The following is a 19195-nucleotide window of genomic DNA, read 5'->3' as shown; positions in this document are numbered from 1 at the left end:
CATACCAAGAGTGCACATCATGGACCCTGAACAACTTAAAATTGTGTTCTCATTGATCAATGATTTCCAAAAGCCAACTTTGTATCCCCTTATCAGATTGGCTGCAGATGGACTTTTCAGTCATGAAGGACCAAAATGGGTCAAACACAGAAAGATAATCAACCCTGCATTTCATTTAGAAAAGCTTAAGGTATCATTCTCTCCATTTCACTTCTAAACTAATTCAAAAACTTCCACAAATAAATAATAAGGCTAATATTCTATCATAATCTTATAACCAACATGAATACTTGGAATCATATATGTATAATGAATGTTGCTTTATTAGGATGAAGCACATGCTTATTTACAGAAGATAAAAACAGCATTTCATCAGGGTGACGTTCGATAACTATTTGTTCTTTTATAGGGATAACAAATTATAAATGCTACTTTTACTTATGAGTTTCTTTCTTATGTTATCTACTTTTTAGAGATGTCTTCAAAATTCAAGCTTTGGAAACTAAGAAAAGTAGTTAAAAACTTGTTCTTGATTTTAGGATTTGGCTATGAATTAAATGAAAACTATAGTAAAGATATTGTATGAATACAAGCACGGTTTTTAAAAACCAAAACTAAATTACTGCCAAACAAGTCTAGATTATTTAGTTTTGATTATGACAACCAAACTAACAAACTTCAATTGATTTACAAGTTCATTTTGAACTCAGATCCTTTCCAACTCTATAGGTACTCGTAGGCAAATGAGTAACTAATTATTCAAGTTACTAAGAGCCCATTTGATAAAGTTTCTGTTTTCTCTTTCCAAAACAAAGAAATCAAATCAAACAAATGGCTATTTATATTTCTTGTTCTTGTTTGATAATTATTTATGTTTCTTTTTTCAAGAAACAAGAAACAAAAATACTTACCAAACATATTGTTGTTTCAAGTTCCTACGAAACAAGAAGTAGAAAATAGGAAATAGAAACATTATCAAACGAGATCAATAATTTCAAGATCTCATACATACACTTCTATAGGTTATGGTACCAGCAATTTATCACAGTTGTAACGAGATGGTTAGCAAGTGGGAAAGCATGGTCTCTGGAGAGGGATCTTGTGAGTTAGATGTAATGCCTTATCTACAAAATATGGCGGCTGATGTGATCTCTCGAACTGCATTTGGGAGTAGCTATGAGAAAGGAAAAAGGATCTTCGAGCTTCAAACTGAACTATTTGGCTTATTGATTCAATCTACCTTAGGGATATATATTCCAGGATGGAGGTAAAACCTTAATCCATCTACAACATTATGATACATCTAATGTGAAAGATTTCAGATCATGATTAATTTTGTGCAGATTTCTACCCACAAAATCAAACAATAAAATGAAAGAGATAAGTAAAGAGATAGCAACTTTGATCTTGGGTATTATAAATGAAAGGGAAAAGTCTATGAAGGCAGGTGAAGCTATGAAAACTGACCTACTAAGCATTCTCATGGAATCCAATTTGAAGGAAATCAAACAACATGGAAACAATAAAGACATTGGAATGAGCATAGAAGATATTATTGTTGAATGCAAACTTTTCTATGCTGTTGGCCAAGAAACTACAGCTACATTACTAGTTTGGACGATGGTAATGTTGAGTTCATACCCAGAATGGCAAGAGCGAGCAAGAGCAGAGGTCTTTGATATTTTTGGCAACAAGAAACCAGATTATGATGGTTTAAGTCGACTAAAAGTGGTGAGTGTTCAATTCTCGAGCATTTACTTTCCACTTGTCTATTTTTCTCATTTTAATCTTATCTCATATGTGAAATTTAAATGCCCATCTTCTGATATAAAGAAATCACATGAGAACGTTTTGGAGGTATAAATATTATAGAATGGCTTCTAACCTTAGTCTCAATCAAACTTAGTCTTTAATTTGGACTATGTAAGTTAATAGAATAAAGGCTATTTGATAGACTTGACATCTAAGAAGTACGAACACTTTAATCTTGGCTAATGTGTCTGTGTGCCAGACACTTGGACACTTTGACATATATCAAACACTTGGTAGTCCAGTAGATGTGTTATAGAAACTATTCCTAACAATGTAAATAAATCCAATATTTGTGAAATATGTATCAAACACTAGTTGGTTGATATAACCAAATATATATGATAAAAATAACAAAATTTTGATAGCAAAATACATCATACTAACTTTTTAAGCATAAATAAATACGTACATTCCGATGATTTTGAATTATGCGTCCTTTCGTGTCCTTGTCCATAAAAAGTGACATGTCTCTGTGATGAGTGTCATGTCATATTTGTATCTCATTTCTATATCGATGTTCTTAGCTAGAAATGTTGGCAAGGAGTGACACTTTAACATGTGACTTTTGAGGGGATGTATGCCTAAAAATTTGTGTGTTTGCTATGACAAGTAACTTTTCGAAACGGCACAGGTCCTATGATCTTGAACGAGGTTCTCAGGTTATACCCACCAGTGAGTATGTTTAGTCGTCTTGTTAAAAAAGAAACAAAACTCGGAAAATTGACTTTACCGGCGGGAGTGATGTTGGGCTTACCAACTGTTCTTATCCATCGTGATCCTGAGTTATGGGGAGAAGATGCAGATGAATTCAAACCAGAAAGATTTTCTGGGGGAGTTTCTAAAGCAACCAAATATCCAAGTGCTTTTATACCATTTGGTTGGGGTCCTCGAATATGCATAGGACTAAACTTTGCCATGATTGAAGCAAAAATGGCATTATCAATGATCCTACAGCGCTTCTCATTTGAGCTTTCGCCATCGTATACACACACTCCCACTGCCGCCTTAACAACACAACCTCAACATGGAGCTCATATCATACTACACAAACTATAGTTAGCTACTTAAACTAAGTATTACCTTGCACATTATTAGAAGGCTAGGAAAGTTCTTTGCTTTGCCTATGTATAATTTCAAATGCTTTGAGAAAAATATACCTACACATGGTATTGATATTTTCCTTTCAACTAAATTCCCTTTTCAGTGTTCACCAACTCCTAAATAAACAGTTTTCAGGCTAAAGGCATCTACTTCCTATTGGGCTTGAGATGGATTAACGCTTGTATTTGTACCATTTTTGTCTAAAGTTCACAAACTCCTCACCATCTGAAGGGAAGCTCAATATCCCTAAATAATATGTCCCTCATTCAAAATAGTCAAATTTATGCACTACAACTTTTGAAAACTGACCTTCATTCTCATTGTCATTTTGTCAAACAGTTTATCTCAGCAGCATTCTTGTAAAATTCAACCATAAAATATACCACACAGCAAACAAATGTTATAAATGAGATTCTGAGACTTTACCCACCAATTATAATACTCAGACACAGAAATTCAAGAAGAGGTTGGAAACATGTAACTACAGCTACATTATGAATTTAGAGTACAGTTTTTCTTCATACCTGGCAAAGCGAGCAAGAATATAGAAGTTTTGGAAATCATCTTAACAAGAGGCCAGATTTTAATGGTTTATGTCGCCTGAAAATGTGGACGATCAGTCAGTCACATTCTCTTCATTTATACCCAAACTTGGGATCTTTGTTAGAGAATAGAATGTTTGCGATTATGCGAATAAAAAATAATTGTGTTTGGTTATATATAAGAATAAGAATAGTGTTATACATTTTTATACCATTATAAAGGGACCTTTAATATTAATATTGTTGTTTTCAAAACTTATTAGAGAAATATTGTTGTTTTGGGATTTCGAGGCTAGAAGTCGAGGATTTGACTAATGTAGAGGTCGAACGTTGAGAACTCGACAAACAGAGAAAACATGAAAACAATACATAAATTAGGGTTGTCGAGGGTTGAAGTTTCGACATACATAAGTCGAAACTTCAACCCTCGACAAGGAAAGGGAAATCTCGTTAATTTTGTGATGAGGATCTCGCTCTAGAAGGGAATCTCGAAGGGAATCTCGCTAATTTTGTATATTAGGTTGTCGAAGGTTGAAGTTCTGGCATACATAAGTCAAAACTTCAACCCTTGACAAGGAAGATAAATGGGTGAAGCAGATTGTAAGAGAGAGGAGATTGTAGGAGAGAGTGAGATTGAAAGCGAGATTGTAGGAGAGAGCGAGATGGAAAGCGAGATTGTAGGAGAGAGCGAGATTGAAAGCGAGATTGTAGGAGAGAGCGAAATTGAGAGAGCGAGATTGTGAGCGAGAGCGAGATTGAGTCTGCCACATGGATAAACGGTCAACCAGTCAGTTGACGTGGTCTGCCACATGGAAATCGTCTTTACTTTATTTACTTTCCATAAGTCTGAAAAAGTGCATATATATCACCAAGTTGCCCCTGCTCCGATTCCCCTGCACGATTCCCTGCATGCATTGACGTTATCTGATTCCCCTGCTCCGATTCCATGCATTCATTGACGCATTCATGTCCCTCTGCCATAGCCTTAATGCCTTTTCAACCACCCTAAACCCGTGGGTCGAGTGTTCAACACTCGACCTACATCCTTTTAAACCACCATCCCCTTCATTTTTCCTCAATCACTCCCTCGATAATTTTTGAAGACTCACTGCCCTTGATTTTGCTCACTTCTCTCCCCTTGATTTGCTCACTGCCCCTTCATAGGTCACTGCCCCCTCACTGCCTTTGAAAATAAGCCTTCAAAATCATCTTCCTCTCCTCCCATTTCCATTTCCATTTCTCTTCTTGTATTTCGTTTAATACAAATTATTCTCACACAACTATACTGGTTCGTTACTCTACTAAATTTTTATTTTTTAAGAATAATTATAAAATTTGTTTTTGTTCTTATATTATTATTTTTTTTATAGATTCTAGTTTTTTTTTTTATTTTTTGTAATTGTTGTCAGATAACAAATAACAGGAAAAAAGGGTGAACGTTGTCACTTTGAAGAAAAAAAGAGAACTACCGTCGAATTTGTAAGTTGAACTTATGATATTTGAAAAGTTTAGTTTATTCTAATGATATTTGATTTATTTAGTATTAACTTTAATGTTTATAGTGTTAAAATGTTTAGTTTATTATTATGTTTAAGAAGTTGATATTTATAGTTTAATACAAAATTATTGTGATAGTTAACAAGTTTAGTATAGTTTCAAAAGTTTAATATAATTTGAAAATTTTAGTTTATTCATATGATATTTGATTTCTTTAGTATTAACTTTGATGTTTATAGTGTTAAAATGTTTAGTTTAATGTTATGTTTAAGAAGTTGATATTTATAGTTTAATACAAAATTATTGTGATAGTTAACAAGTTTAGTATAGTTTCAAAAGTTTAATAATTTTAGTTTATTCATATGAAAATTATTGTTGTTATGTTTATTGTGATAAGTTGATATTTTCTAGTATTAACTTTGAAAATATAGTTTAAAATAGTTTGAAAAAGTTTAATTTAATTTAATTTTTTATTTTGTATTAAATTTGAAAAAATAGTTTTAAAAAGTTTACCTCATTTTAATTTGAAAAGTTTAATTTGTTGTTATTTTTAAAAATAGTTATAAAAAATTTAATTTATTGCTATGTTTAAAAATAGTTATAAAAAGTTTAATTTATTGTTATGTTTAAAAAGTTGATCTTCATAAAACTTAAAAAGTTTATGTTTATAAACTAAAAAATTTAATATTTTTTAATATACTTCTTATAAAAAGTATAATACAAAAAATTGATTTTGTCTTTTTTTTTTTTTTTTTTTTTAAGAAAATGGGCAAATGCTTGGGATTTTTGTTGTTTACAAATGGTAATATGATTGATGGTATTGATGGAGTTGATATGACCAACCATCAAGTGGGAGTTTTACCATAAATGTGAACAGTGAAATTGTATTTAAACAATTCATTCAAATGATTGGGATGTTACTTAGTGTAGATATGGGGGCAAATCAGATAGAAATAATATATAGACATCCCAATCTAGAACCATCAGGATCAATAAAATATATGTCATTCCCTATTTCGAATGCACAAGCTATGAACTTGATGTTCTCAATGGCAATGCCAGTGCCAAATGTAGTGCATTTGTAAGTAAATATAAATATGATAGAGGTGGATCCTGATACATCATTTAACCAGTTTGAAGATCGAACTCAATGTATCGATCCTGATCCGGAGTCAGTTGCATCGCCATGTGATAATGAAGATATGACGGCTAACAACCTGTACAGAAACGGATGACGAATTTAAAGAGTTGGATTTCGATGGTCGTGAACATGAGATACTTTCAGATACATTCAATGATTTGGATATGAATGTATTGGATAGCATTTGGGAATATGACCCAATTATAGCTCCTGTGGACGTTGACAATATGCAATTGTATAAAGGAATGATTTGTCAAGACAAGGAAATACTACAACACGTGGTCAAATGTTTTGCTATAAAGTGTCACGCACCATACGAGGTTGTTGAATCTATACCGATGATTTGGACAATTCGGTGTAAGAAGTGGGAGGAAGGTTGCAAGTGGAGACTTCATGCAATAAAGAAAAAATCGCATGGCTTGTTCGAGATCACTAAGTATGATGAGCAACATACATGTTTTTATTCAGAACTAAGTCAAAGTCACGTGCAATTAGATTCATCAATGATTGCACTGGAGTTTTGTGACACCGTAAGAGAAAAACTATCTATCAGTGTGGCACAACTGCAGTCCGACATTAAATCAAAATTTGGATATCATGTTCCTTACCACAGGGTATGGGAGGGAAAAAGAAAAGCGTTGGCTAAAGTATTCGGTGATTAGGATGAGTCTTACAAATTGTTGCCTAGGTGGTTATATATGGTTAAACAGACCAATCCTGGAACACGAGTAGAGTGGAGAGTTAAAGAAACGCTTACTGAAGGCCATGTTATCCTAACTTCTGTATTTTGGACATTTGGTCCTTGTATAGAAGCTTTTAATAAATGTCGGTCAATTATTCAGATAGATGGTACATACTTGTACGGCAAATATAGAGAAAAACTGTTGATTGCTACATCAGTTGACTCAAACGGCCATCTACTTCCACTTGCATTTGTTTAATTTCAGATCGACATGCTGGTATAATTGCAGCAGTGAACAACCCAGTAAATGGTTGGACGGGACCGAAATGTCACCATCGTTTCTGCTTACGACATATCGTCAGCAACTTCAATAAAAAGTATAAATTTAATTCATTAAAAAATTATGTTTATCGTGCCGGGTGTCAATTTTAAATTCAAAAGTTCAACAAAGCAATTGAAAATATCAAAGGAATAAATCGGAACTGTCTGAGTTTTTTTTACAACATTAGTTTAGAGTAATGGACTCAAGCACATGATGGAGGATTCAGATATGGGTGGATGACGACAAATCTATCAGAGTGCATAAATGGAGTCCTCAAAGGAGCTCGAATGATGCCTATAAATGCTCTTGCTCAGATAACATTCTTCAAATGCGTGAACTATTTCGAGAAAAGAAGAGAAGAAATAAGGGATGCATTGGAGCATCAAGATAAATACACCCGATAATATTATTTATATATATATATATATTATTAATAATTTATTTCAAACATATTTTATAATACTAAGTGGAGTAAAAATCCAGGTATGTACACAACAAAAAAATAAATGGGCTGCACGATCTAGTAAACATGAAATACAATCATACGATCGGTATGAAGGTGTGTTTTATGTGAAGATCGGACGTCATAGTCTCAATGCCAAAGGAGGAAACGTTCAAATATTGAGGAAAAACAGGTCTGAGCGGTACTGTTCATGTAACAAGTGGCAAGTATTCGGCATTCCATGCTTGCATTTTATGGCCGTTTGCTCACATTTTAACATGAACTACGAAGATTTTATTGAGGACTACTACAAATTGTCAACGTATGCTGAATGTTACTCTCCTCAATTTCAAACTGTACCGCATGAAGATTACTGGATCACGCACCCTAATATGCCCGTCTTACATCCTGATTCATCGTTGTTGAGAAAACCTGGTAGACCGAAAAGTTTACGTTATCATAACGAGATGGATTGGACAGAACCAGTCACACGACAACGATGTGGATTTTGTAACCAGTTAGGACATAATCGAAGGAAGTGTCTTTCGTTATTAAGACGGGCTCCAGATAGTTAGGGATTGAAAAATAAATAATTTTGTTATTATATATTCATTTTAGTGCATATTCAATTTTTTAATTATAATTTATTGTATATTCAATTTTTTTTTTTATAATAATCTATTGTGTATTCAATTTTTTTTTATTGTAAGCAATAAAGTTTTACATTAAAAAGGAAAAAAAAGGGAAATTTGTACGGTATTCTCGCTCTCTATCAAAATCTCGGTCACGCTCTCGATCATGCTCATGCTCTCGCTCAAAATCTCGCTCTCTCAAACTCTCGCTGTCTCTCATAATCTCGCTCTTGAATTTGATTAGCTCGTTAGCTCGTTAGCGGCAAAAAAAAGGAGATTCATTAGCTCGTTATTTAGTCAGACTTGCTGAGATGACAGAATCCGTTTGAAAACAACAATATTTTCCTTACAAAAAAAAAAGGAAGGTCGAGGGTTGAAAATTCGACCTATCTAGGCCATCAACAATATTTTCAACCCTCGACTTATTTAAAACAACAATATTTTTACAAATAGTTTGAAAACAACAATAGTTTCCTAAATAGTTTCTAAAAGTACAATATTCTTTTAATTTTTCCATTATAAAGTATAAAATTAATCAAAATTAATTTTAATAAATAATTTTTATTTGTTAATTTATTTTTATTATAATAAATCAATTTTAAGCCATTAAACTTTAATTAAATTTATCCATTTATCCTCTAGTTTAATATATTCTACATTTATATTATCAATTTTTATTAAAAAAATATTGATAATTAATTTAAATATCTATTTTTTTTTTTAGTTTTGTTAATGGAAGAGTTAATTAGCTAATTGTTTAATGTCAATTTATATACAAGTTGATATAAACTAATTGAGTTTAAATCATCAAACAATGTTCTTAATAACTATAATTATAGATAATACAAGTGTACAAGTTTATTTAATTGACAAAAAATAACTTATTCTATTATTAGTCGATTAATTAACATTTTTTAAAGACTAATTAATAATTTTAATATATAATTTATAATACTAATATATATTACCAATAAAAAGATATTTAAACAAATAAAATTATGGTTATTAGTAGTTTTTTTTTTTTTGAAAGATTATGGTTTTCATATTAATTCATGATAATAGAATAAATTATTATATTAGCATACTATTAATAAAATTAATTATATGTGTCAATTATAAATTTAATTTAAAAATATTTATAAAAATTAAATAAATTAAACAATATCCACAAAAAAGAAAAACAAATAAAATGAAAATATAAAAAGTAAGAAAGAGAAAAACCATTGGAAATGGAGAAAACCCACCTATTTAGATGGTTATGAAAAACTATGCGAATATGAAATGTTTTGGAATAAGATATTCACATCCCAAGGTTGAAAACTTGTCCCAAACATGATGATAAAATATTATTTTTCATTTTCACCTCTTATTCCCATAAACCAAACCGAAATAAAGTGCATTTGATTCAAGCTTTTATAGATACTTGGGAATTAAGATGTTTGAAAATCAGTGATGACTATATTTGGTTATGTATAGAAACGAAAATAGAATGTTTGGGATGTGTCATATTTTATACAATTATAAAGTAAAAAATTAATCAAAATTAATTTCAATAATTATTTTTTGTTTGTTAATTTATTTTTATTACATTAAGTTATTAAATTAATTTTAAGCCATTAAAATTTAATTAAAGTTATCCACTTATCCTCCACTTTAATATATTTATCATCCATTAATTTTTTTTTATATTGCATATTTATATTATCAATTTTTTATTAAAAAATATTGGTAATTAATTTAAATATCTATTTTTTTCTATTTTTTTCTGTAATTTTGTTAATTGAAGAGTTAACTAGTTAATTGTTTAATGTCAATTATAAGCCTTATATACAAAAGAAGTTAATATAAACTAATTAAATTTAAATCATCAACTAATGTTTTAAATTTTAAAAAAGTGACTATAATTATAGATTAAAACTAGAAGCACAAGTGAATAAAATTGTTCAATTGAAAAAAATTAACTTATTTTAAAAAAAATTTTAAAGATTAAGTAATTTATGATGTCATTATATATTACCCATAAAAGGATATTTAAGGAAATATAATTATGGTTATTCATATATATATATATATATATATATATGTGTGTATATTTAAAAAGATTATAGTTTTTCATATTAATTCATAATAACATAATAAATTATTATACTAGTACTATTATTAATAAAATTAATTATATATGTCAATTATAAATTTAATTTAAACATATTTATAAAAATTAAATAAATTAAACAATATCAAGAAATAAGTAAAACAAATAAAATGAATAGATAAAAAGTAAGAGAGAGAGAAAACCACTGTAAATGGAGAAGACCCATGTGTTTGGATGGTTACGAAAAACCTCCATGAATGAAAATATGAAATGTCTTTAATAAGATATTCTCATTCCCACGATTGAAAACGTGTACCAAACATGATAAAATACCATTTTCTATTCTGACATCTTGTTCCCATGAACCAAACGGGTCATAAGCTTTAATTTATTTCATTCTTGTACTTTCAATTTAGTCCATTTAATTTAATATGTAATAATTAGTTTACGTGCTTTCAAATTTGTAACAATGTAATTCCTATCTTACAAAATTCTATCCAAATTAAATATTAATTTATATTATTTAATGATTTTGACTTCGTAGCTTATAACTTATTATTTGTCGTGACCCTAACTAATTTATCAATCATTCAATATATATATACTTTACTTTTTTGAGGAGCTAGTAAGTTGAAAACTACGGAATAAATAAATATGGAAAGTATAGAAACTTTCGAGAGAAAAATATATATCTATATCTATATCTATAATACATTAAAATGGGCTAAGAGGGGAGAATTTTTTAATTCCCTCTTTGCCCTTAACTTTTTTTTGTAAAACTATTTTACCCTCACATCTATAGCTTTTCATGATTGTACGTACTCTTTATTAAAAAAATGAAGAAGAAAAAGAAAATAGATACATGAAAAAAAAACTTCCCATGCAACTCCAAATCAAAACAACACAACTTTTTCATGTTGTGATAATCTATCTACAAAAATAGAAATTGATAGTCTCATAGCCAATTATTGCCAGTTTTCATGTTAATCGGATGCCACAAAAAGTTCCTCTATCATAGAAACATTTCCAAAAATAGTGTGGACTAAAAATTTTGATCTTTTGTATGAAAACATTGAACGAACACGATGAGGCCCTACAAATTCAAAAACTCATTTCATTAATGGAGAGGTATAGTAATCTATGACTAAGTTAGTAGTGTGATTTAAGATTTTTTTTTTTTAAAAAAAGATGTTTTTTCATTTGAAAGGGAAAAATTTGAGTGAGATTAAAGTTTGAATGTCTGATAGAGAAATAGATTGAACATAGTTTTTTGAGTTCACTTGTTTCTTGTCAACCATTATTTCTTTTGTCCTCACTTCATCAACATTGGATAAATAAATAATATTGATGAAGAGAAAAGTAAGAATGATAAAGAGAAGAGTAATATATCTAAAAGTATTTAGAGAAAGAGAGTGTTGAACTAACCTATGATTAGTGTGCAAAGTTTTGGACAAAGTTTTGGACAAATTTTGTCGTAATTGGAAACTTCAAACCAAAATCGATTCTATCGATGACATCAAAGTTCTAAAAGATTTTTTTTGGAGAGGTAAGGGAGATATGGAGAGAAGTTTTGGAGATTTTTTTTATAAAATAAAAGATTTTTTTTAGAGAGGATAGAGAGATATGGATAGAAGTTCTAGAGAAATCTTTTTGTAAAATATAGATTATTTTTTTATTCTTAATTTATTCTTAATCTAAAAATTCCAACCAACTATTCTTTTTTTCCCTCTTTTCATAATCTCATTTATTATATTTATTATCAATTATATTGATGAATGTTTAATTTGTTTAATATTTTTTTTTGTTAATTTAATACTTATTTAATTTATTAGTAAATGTCAATGCCTATAATTTTTATATAAAATAGGAAAATTTTCACAGATTAAAAAAAATGTCAAACTATTTATACATATAGCAAAAAATAAAAAAATACATTGATTGATAGACATTGATAGACTTCTACCAGCATCTATTAGTGATCAACTTCTATCAGTTTCTATCAAAAAACTTTAAAATTTTGTTAATTTGTGTAAATGGTTTTCCCTTATTTTTCTATTTTTGAAAATCCCATATAAAATACTTTTTTTCCCTCTATAAATCAATCCACATTTGAAGAAACCACACAATAATTACTCTAAGATAATATATCTTATTATACCATTTTTTGTTTATACAAGTTAACATATAACTTTTCGTTTTATTTCATAACTAGAAGTATTTTCATTTAATTAATGCACCTTTTTCTTTTTAATTATTTTTTCATTTCCATTTCCCTTTTCTTACTTTAAAATTTAATGTCCAAAATTTACAATTTAAACTTAATGAAGTATATAATTATTCAAATTTTATATTTCACTATACAATTTATGTTACAAAGAGATTTTCAACTCGGTCAAAAGTATTTTATATTGATTTTTTCCCCTATGGTGAGAGAATTTGCTTTAGCCTCGATAGTATAAAATTGATGCAAACTATATATGCACAGTTTGGTTACCTTTTATATACGTTGTAAATTAACCTATAAAAAAAATACAACTCTATTTACTATTTCTTTGTTGATTTCATAAAATCATATTAAATATTTAATATTTAAAATAAATGAAAAATATTGCTTTCACTAATCAAATTTTACCCTCAAAATTTATGTTCTAAAAAAGTTTTTTTTAACTAGTATACATAAAAAAAGGTTTCTTTTGGTGTAAAATCCATTAAAAAAATATATATAATTGTGATAATGGGTAAGTTTAAATTTTATAAAAATTAACGAAATTCTATAAATAAAAAAAAGCAATACAATTATTAGTTTAAGGTTTAAATTGATATTATCTCAAAGTCCAAACATATAAATTGATATTTGTCCAAAAATAAATAAATAAATAAATCAAACTCAATAATATTACCTTGTCTCGGGTAGCACGGTTGGTCCCATTTCTGAAATATATTTCATTTAAAAAATAGTATTCTTAATTTTATAATTATTAAATTATGTTTTTTTTTTCTCCAATATATGGTGATATGAATTTCAAAGTTCGTGGGGTTATAAATAGCATAGAAAAGTTAAAACTCATAGCCATTGAAAATTTATTCAATAAACAGTTTTACAAAGATGTCGCTTGTTGCAGCTACGATTTCAATTTGGATAATAATTCCGATATTATTATTATCGGGATGGAGATTACTGGACTGGATTTGGTTAAGGCCGAAGAAATTAGAGAAGTTTTTAAGACGGCAAGGTTTCGCCGGAAATTCTTACCGGATTCTTCACGGCGACTTGAAGGACATAGCCGCCATGAGAGAGCAGGCCATCTCCAAGCCCATGAACTTCTCCAATCATATCGCTCCACGTGTCATTCCTGCTGTTTATCATACTATTCAGAATTATGGTACCATCTTTATCTCAATCTTCCTTTTCCTTTTTCTTTCTTTTTCATTTACACTAAGTGGGCAAATTACAAAAACCGACTCTAAAATATAGTGGTAAGTTTTAAAATTAGATCAAATTAGAACATCAAACTTATATAATTGTATGAATGGTAACATTTGTATAAGTTTGAAGGTTCAATTTTTAACATTTATAGGTTCGATTTCTACAATTATTGTATGATCGAGGGTTCGATTTTGAAACTTGTAGAAGTTTAGAACCTAATTTTTCAATTGAAAGTTTGAAGGTGTAATTACAATTATCACATACTTTAGAGGTGGTTTTTACAATTTATCCTAAATAAATTATGTAGAATAATAATTTTGTAGCGTCTTAAAAATTGAGATTATTGTTTTACTCAAACCTTTTAACTTTTTCCATTTTGATGTCTACGTCACATTAATATTTTAAAAATTCAAATCAAAATTTGAAAATAAAAAGTAGTTTTAAAATTTTTGTGTCTTTTCCTAAAATTTAACCAAAAATTTAAGAGTTTATAGTATGAAATTTAGGGGAAAATATTAGTATAAATTTTAAAAATAAAACCGTTACTAAATAGGTTATTTTTTATAGTATTTTAAAAAACCAAGTCAAGTTTTATAAAAAGGTAAATGAGCACTTTTAACAAGTTTAAAAGATGGACTAATAATCAAGCGTACAACAACAGTATTACAGAATTACAAATATAATAAAATCTATCCGTGATAAACTTCTATTTGTGATATGGTCTATCTCTTATAAACTTTAAGAGTTGAATCTAAATTTACTATATTTGCAACTTTTTTGCATTGTCATATATATCAGCAAATAATTCGGCTTAATTGTTATATTCGCAATTATTCCTTTTAAAAATGTGTTGTTTTTGAAATTTGATAATTAGGAAAGATGAAAGTTAGGATAAAGAAGTTGTAAGAAAATAGTTATAATTTGCAAAAACTAAAAACCAATGTTTATCCAACAATTAGGCATGTTTTGTGTGCAAAATATTCCCTTTAGTTCAATGTTATTGTGAGTATACCTCAAACAGTTAAAACTAGATTTTAGGACCCATATGAATTTTCTTTTTTGAAAAACTTTATCTATTTAATTTTTTCTTTTTATCCATAGAGTTTGTTAAACCATAAAATAAAAATTACCATTTTTTTTCTAACACTTTGATCACTTGGAAGTTTATATGTTTTGTACATAATATACTTTCTAATGTGATTTAATTACAATTACACCCCTTAAATTTGATGTTCCCTAACAAAAGTGACATGTTTTGCAACTAAATAAATCAAACATCTATGTTAATAATTGTTAGACCATCAGCAGTGAAGGAAATACTTTAAACTATGACATTCTAGATTTTTTTTTTCATCCAAATAATTAAAAATTTGAATCTCGCTTTTACCCCTTAGTCGAAAATATATATCTTGATTAGTCCAACCCATGGGGATCCATGTATAATAAGGTTAAGGAATCCTTATTTGGATAGGGAGTGGGGAAAAAAAAAATTTCGCGAGCTAAATGAAGACGGAATGGAGAATGTATTTCCACTACTTGCTCCATATACTTTTATCATTAATATTATTTAATATATACAGATAATTAAATCGACGTATGTATGGATGATTAAATAGCTTCCTGTTACATTTTATTTTGTTTCATTTTAAGAGGAGTAATATTTTTTCTTGACCATGTAAATGAGAATCCTTAGTGGAGAATTAAATATTTAATTAAAAACCTTCTTAATACATAATTTAATTCATTTTTTTAAAGAAACTAAATCAGCAATAATTTCCTTCGGAGAACTCGATCCTCAAAAATTTCTACGGAGATTTTCCATCCTAATTCCTACAAAAAAGAAAATTAAATGAGAAATTTAGTAAGAATAAAGAATGTCATCCCCGTCCATATCCTACATGGACACCTCTATGCTGAAGTTAGCCACTTTATAACTTACCAGCAGAAAATACATAATATTTTACTTAAAGTCTTTCTTATTCATAGTTCTATTCCCTGTGAAAGTGCAATGCTCCTGTTGAATGATTTATCAATTCATTGTAAATTTTCTGAAAAATGCACGTGTTTGATGGAGTGCAGGCAAGAATTCATTCATGTGGCTTGGCCCCATACCAAGAGTGCACATCATGGACCCTGAACAACTTAAAATTGTGTTCTCATTGATCAATGATTTCCAAAAGCCAACTTTGTATCCCCTTATCAGATTGCTTGCAGATGGACTTTTAAGTCACGAAGGACCAAAATGGGTCAAACACAGAAAGATAATCAACCCTGCATTTCATTTAGAAAAGCTTAAGGTATCATTCTCTCCATTTCACTTCTAAACTAATTCAAAAACTTCCACAAACAAATAATAAGGCTAATATTCTATCATAATCTTATGACCAACATGAATACTTGGAATCATATATGTATAATGAATATTACTTTATTAGGATGAAGCACATACTTATTTAAAGAAGATAAAAACAGCATTTCATCAGGGTGACGTTGGATAACTATTTGTTCTTTTATAGGGATAACAAATTATAAATGCTACTTTTACTTATGAGTTTCTTTCTTATGTTATCTACTTTTTAGAGATGTCTTCAAAATTCAAGCTTTGGAAACTAAGAAAAGTAGTTAAAAACTTGTTCTTGATTTTAGGATTTGGCTATGAATTAAATGAAAACTATAGTAAAGATATTGTATGGATACAAGCACGGTTTTTAAAAACCAAAACTAAATTACTGCCAAACAAGTCTAGATTATTTAGTTTTGATTATGACAACCAAACTGACAAACTTCAATTGATTTACAAGTTCATTTTGAACTCAGATCCTTTCCAACTCTATAGGTACTCGTAGGCAAATGAGTAACTAATTATTCAAGTTACTAAGAGCCCATTTGATAAAATTTCTGTTTTCTCTTTCCAAAACAAAGAAATCAAATGAAACAAATGGCTATTTATGTTTCTTATTCTTGTTTGATAATTATTTATGTTTCTTTTTTCATGAAACAAGAAACAAAAATACTTACCAAACATATTGTTATTTCAAGTTCCTACGAAACAAGAAGTAGAAAATAGGAAATAGAAACGTTATCAAACGAGATCAATAATTTCAAGATCTCATACATACACTTCTATAGGTTATGGTACCAGCATTTTATCACAGTTGTAACGAGATGGTTAGCAAGTGGGAAAGCATGATCTCTGGAGAGGGATCTTGTGAGTTAGATGTAATGCCTTATCTACAAAATATGGCGGCTGATGTGATCTCTCGAACTGCATTTGGGAGTAGCTATGAGAAAGGAAAAAGGATCTTCGAGCTTCAAACTAAACTAGGTGGCTTATTGATTCAATCTACCTTAGGGATATATATTCCAGGATGGAGGTAAAACCTTAATCCATCTACAACATTATGATACATCTAATGTGAAAGATTTGAGATCATGATTAATTTTGTGCAGATTTCTACCCACAAAATCAAACAATAAAATGAAAGAGATAAGTAAAGAGATAGCAACTTTGATCTTGGGTATTATAAATGAAAGGGAAAAGTCTATGAAGGCAGGTGAAGCTATAAAAACTGACCTACTAAGCATTCTCATGGAATCCAATTTGAAGGAAATCAAACAACATGGAAACAATAAAGACATTGGAATGAGCATAGAAGATATTATTGTTGAATGCAAACTTTTCTATGCTGTTGGCCAAGAAACTACAGCTACATTACTAGTTTGGACGATGGTAATGTTGAGTTCATACCCAGAATGGCAAGAGCGAGCAAGAGCAGAGGTCTTTGATATTTTTGGCAACAAGAAACCAGATTATGATGGTTTAAGTCGACTAAAAGTGGTGAGTGTTCAATTCTCGAGCATTTACTTTCCACTTGTCTATTTTTCTCATTTTAATCTTATCTCATATGTGAAATTTAAATGCCCATCTTCTGATATAAAGAAATCACATGAGAACGTTTTGGAGGTATAAATATTATAGAATGGCTTCTAACCTTAGTCTCAATCAAACTTAGCCTTTAATTTGGACTATGTAAGTTAATAGAATAAAGGCTATTTGATAGACTTGACATCTAAGAAGTACGAACACTTTAATCTTGGCTAATGTGTCTGTGTGCCAGACACTTGGACACTTTGACATATATCAAACACTTGGTAGTCCAGTAGATGTGTTAGAAACTAGTCCTACAATGCTAAATAAATCCAATATTTGTGAAATATGTATCAAACACTTGTTGAATATACCAAATACATATGATAAAAATAATAAATTTTGATAGCAAAATACATCATACTAACTTTTTAAGCATATAAATACGTACATTCGATGATTTTGAATTAATGCGTCCTTGTCGTGTCCTTGTCCATAAAAAAGTGACATGTCTCTGTATGAGTGTCATGTCATATTTGTATCTCATTTCTATATCGATGTTCTTAGCTAGAAATGTTGGCAAGGAGTGACACTTTAACATGTGACTTTTGAGGGGATGTATGCCCTAAAAATTTGTGTGTTTGCTATGACAAGTAACTTTTGCAACGGCACAGGTAACTATGATCTTGAACGAGGTTCTCAGGTTGTATACACCTGTGAGTATGTTTGAGCGTCTTGTTAAAAAAGAAACAAGACTTGGAAATTTGATTTTACCAGCAGGAGTGATGGTGGGCTTACCAATTGTTCTTATCCATTGTGATCCTGAGTTATGGGGAGAAGATGCATATGAATTTAAACCAGAAAGATTTTCTGAGGGAGTTTCCAAAGCAACCAATAATCCAAGTGCTTATGTACCATTTGGCTGGGGTCCTAGAATATGCATAGGACTAAACTTTGCCATGATTGAAGCAAAAATGGCATTATCAATTATCCTACAACGCTTCTCATTTGAGCTTTCGCCATCATATACACATGCTCCCACCACCTCCTCATCAATGAAGCCTCAACATGGAGTTCATATCATACTACACAAACTGTAGTTAGCTGCTTAAACTAAGTATTACTTTACACATTATCAGAAGACTAGGAAATTTCTCTGCTTTACCTATGTAGAATTTCAAATCCTTTGAGAAAAAGATACCTATACACATGGTCTTGATATTTTCCTTTCAACTCAATACCCTCTTCATTGCTCACCAGCAACAGAATAAACAGTTTTCATGACAATGACATCTACTCCTTTTTCGGCTCGGGATGGTTAATGCTTGTAATTGTACCATTTTTGCCTAAATTAGTTCACAAACTCAATATGTTCCTGATTCAAAATAGTCTAATTTATGTACGACAACTTCTGAAAACTGACCTTTCTCATTGTCATTTTATCAAACAGTTTATCTGCAATGAGTTCTTCAGTAGCATTTTATAAACTGCTTACGTAAAATATACCACACAGCAAACAAATGTTCTAAATACTTATACATAGAAATTCAAGAAGAGTTGTAATTCTTGGAAACAACATGCAATGACAACTACATTATTGATTTGGAGTATAGTTTTTGTTTGAGTTCATACCTGGC

At 29.6% G+C, this 19195-nt stretch overlaps 2 protein-coding genes and 1 long non-coding RNA gene across 3 annotated transcripts; 2 read left to right on the top strand and 1 right to left on the bottom strand.

Moving 5' to 3' along the window:
- The first annotated feature begins 6 nt into the window (after nt 1-6).
- LOC150029863 (cytochrome P450 72A397-like) lies at nt 7-3067 on the top strand. Its single transcript, XM_090310310.1, has 4 exons — nt 7-190; nt 1023-1267; nt 1344-1735; nt 2444-3067. Exons 1-4 carry the CDS (start codon nt 20-22, stop codon nt 2866-2868), a joined length of 1233 nt encoding a protein of 410 aa, XP_090166436.1. The 5' UTR covers nt 7-19; the 3' UTR covers nt 2869-3067.
- Nucleotides 3068-13240: 10173 nt separating this feature from the next.
- On the top strand, nt 13241-18976 carry LOC120084993 (cytochrome P450 CYP72A219-like). The gene is made up of 5 exons (XM_090310309.1): nt 13241-13646; nt 15770-15987; nt 16820-17064; nt 17141-17528; nt 18233-18976. The coding sequence occupies exons 1-5, from the start codon at nt 13370-13372 to the stop codon at nt 18656-18658; spliced, it is 1554 nt and encodes a 517-aa protein (XP_090166435.1). The 5' UTR covers nt 13241-13369; the 3' UTR covers nt 18659-18976.
- LOC150029862 (uncharacterized) lies at nt 15380-15767 on the bottom strand. The gene is made up of 2 exons (XR_016527292.1): nt 15630-15767; nt 15380-15520 (listed from the first exon to the last, which is right to left on the bottom strand). It is a non-coding gene; the product is annotated as an uncharacterized LOC150029862 (long non-coding RNA).
- Nucleotides 18977-19195: the final 219 nt, after the last annotated feature.

Source organism: Benincasa hispida, unplaced genomic scaffold (genome assembly GCF_027475165.1).
Source record: "Benincasa hispida cultivar pf3 unplaced genomic scaffold, pf3_genome.v1.1 HicScf860, whole genome shotgun sequence".
NCBI classification, from domain to species: domain Eukaryota; kingdom Viridiplantae; phylum Streptophyta; class Magnoliopsida; order Cucurbitales; family Cucurbitaceae; genus Benincasa; species Benincasa hispida.
Note: the sequence above shows the minus strand (reverse complement) of the source record. Positions and strands in the feature narration are given on the sequence as shown.